The 2,522-nt window shown below is 39.6% G+C and overlaps 2 protein-coding genes across 2 annotated transcripts in view; both read left to right on the top strand.

Moving 5' to 3' along the window:
* Positions 1–2,522, top strand: part of LOC108967719 (ras guanine nucleotide exchange factor V) — a 38,216-nt gene that overhangs the window by 31,009 nt on the left and 4,685 nt on the right. The window contains exons 7-8 of the mRNA XM_018931320.1: positions 1,381–1,388; positions 1,453–1,950. Coding sequence (XP_018786865.1) covers positions 1,381–1,388; positions 1,453–1,950 — 506 coding nt within the window. The remainder of the gene's footprint in view (positions 1–1,380; positions 1,389–1,452; positions 1,951–2,522) is intronic.
* Positions 1,311–2,074, top strand: LOC108967744. The gene is made up of 2 exons (XM_018931354.1): positions 1,311–1,388; positions 1,453–2,074. The coding sequence occupies exons 1-2, from the start codon at positions 1,335–1,337 to the stop codon at positions 2,020–2,022; spliced, it is 624 nt and encodes a 207-aa protein (XP_018786899.1). The 5' UTR covers positions 1,311–1,334; the 3' UTR covers positions 2,023–2,074.

Genomic DNA, 2,522 nt, shown 5'->3' with positions numbered 1-2,522 from the left:
ACATTCGGGTAAGCCTGCTTGATCATACAAAACGGCTATGTCGCAGATTTACATAGAACTTAATCGCGTATCTCTGCTCTAGCGAACGCTGCATTTTCGGCTTGTACCACTCACAGAAACACGTCCCGCGAAAATGTTTTTCCTGGCTCTCCAGTTGCTCGGAGACAATTGACCAGTCGCTCGTTCGTTAGCTAGAAATGCCTGCATAAAAACAAAAAATAATGCCATCAGAAAACTCGCTGAAGAGACTGAAAGCCATCCCAGCCAAGGCTTTTAACAAATTTAAAAGGAAASCCGAAGATCCGCTACCCTAAAGTAATGCTCTCTATTTGGTGAAATCAGAAGGGCGTGTTGTAGATTATTAAGAGCTTCTAAAGTTATGTGAAACCATCAATAGGTAACGCTTTCGACAGAAACTCATCAAATTAAAATGAACAAAACGAATRATTGTTGAATGCCGTCCAAAATTTGCGGCTAAATGTTAGTTGGAAAAGAATAGCGGGAGGATTGCCTTGCAGCCCGGACCTTGTCCCTTCTATTGTCCCTTATTGGTCTGAAAGTAAAGTCTGAATTTAGTGGAAATTACTTATTTTGGATCCAGTTTGTATTTAGTTAGAGTCCCTGAAAAACTTGACAAACAAAAGAATTAAGAAAAAACAATACAAAAACGAATTTTAAGTGCAAACAACTACAACTCATGGTCTGATAAAAGACAAGTTTTAAAAATGATGTRCTTTCGTGCTGCAAATGTTTCGCATAAATCCCAAGATAACTAATAATTAGGAATATTTGGCTGCCGTGTATGGAAAGATAACTGAAAAAGCAAAAAGCAAGATAATAATGATATAGCCGTACATTATTTTGTTATGAAAAGGTAATTTTTACACGACCGGCGCTTTTCCTATTTTAGCAAGTGTCTTATCTGTAATTACCGAGAATATATAATGTCTCAAAGACCACCAGCAAAGCTAAAATAAAGATTAATGTGCAAAGTCCACCAAATTTGTAGTAATTTAAGCTTTGCGATAACACGACACGTGAGTTAGACGAATAATAACCGACTGTGCACAAACAGTACTTSCCGCCTTTAATAGCTTAACGCTCGACTATCGATCATTAGCGGTGTTAAGAACCACATACTGTTATAAGTTTGCATTTATGCAGACAATTAATACCACATTTAAGTCCACGCACACTTTTCCTGACTGTCTTGCCTTGCATGCGCCTTCCAAATCCCCTAATTGACCATTGCGCAATATTTCCCCGCGCTATAAAAGCTTGCCGCGACGTTCGATTGTCATTAACAATCTTGTTCGCCAAGTTAACATATCAAAATGAAATTAGCTGTMTTTGTTCTTGTACTCGGACTGTGCCTTGCAGTCAACGCGGTAAGTTACTTTACGTTACTATTAGTTTTTGCTTTCTACAAAACTCATATTTGACGCACCACAGGCGGTTGTGGACTACCCCTCGGAGGATGAGGTAGTTATCGAATTCTCTCCCTCAGAGTTGACCGATGCGATCACCGATGACTATCTTTTCGGTGGTGTTTTCGGACTCTTGAAGCCAACCATCAAGGCTGGTCTGCGCACTCTCAAGGGTGTACATTGCACCATCGAGCGGGTGATCAGTATTCGCGCTGCTAGCTTTGGTTTCATTCAAGCCTTCAAGGATTGCAATAGCGCCGCTTTTAAGGACTTGAACAATGTGATTAATCAAGTACAAACTGTGGTGAAGACCTGCAATGATATTATTAACCTGAATGAGAATGTCTGCAATAATGCTGACTATAACGCCGAAGCTGATGCTAATAMGAAGTCATCGAAATCTTGTTTCAGTAAGTTGGTGAGCAAGATGGTAACCCTGAAGAAGCAGGTGGGCAACACTATTACCCTCTCGATGAAGTTGTCCTCCACACCGGGTGCTTATGGCGCTTGCAATGTGGACGCTGTGAGTGATTTGCTCTCCGTATTTACTGAATTCCGCACCTTCGTCAAGCAGTGCTCGAAATTGACCAGTTAAATATTGATTATTATAAATTTCACGAAATATAATAAATATTAAAGCATAGAAATGTTAGTGTTTGCAATTAAGAATACATGGTAGTAAGTTCGCATTCGAAACGGTGATTMAAAGTACATATTTAGACGAATGGTTGTAAGCTGTTAACCTCCATTCATTGCAACTAATATAGTCGTTTCTTTGAAGATTGCATTTGCCACGAGTTGAAATTCTTGTCCAGTTCAAAAAATTATAATTTTTTTCTGTCTTGTCGATAGTTAGTTCTGCAAGTAATATGCGAGCTCCATTCAAGAACCCACATTGATATCTGTTCAACGACCCACCTTGCCGATATTTGCTTGCGTCTGCTATCACTTATTGTAGCGCCACGCAGATTTCGTATTATCTGTTATAGATAGTTCTGGGTGATCCGTTTATAGATAGTTCTGGAAATTAATTGATGAGAAGGAAGGCGCAGGAGCTCCAGACACATGAGAGTCCTCTTAGGGTATTATCAGTTC

Source organism: Bactrocera latifrons, unplaced genomic scaffold (genome assembly GCF_001853355.1).
Source record: "Bactrocera latifrons isolate USDA-ARS-PBARC rearing strain unplaced genomic scaffold, ASM185335v1 scaffold_197, whole genome shotgun sequence".
In the NCBI taxonomy this organism is placed as follows: Eukaryota; Metazoa; Arthropoda; class Insecta; order Diptera; family Tephritidae; genus Bactrocera; species Bactrocera latifrons.
Note: the sequence above shows the minus strand (reverse complement) of the source record. Positions and strands in the feature narration are given on the sequence as shown.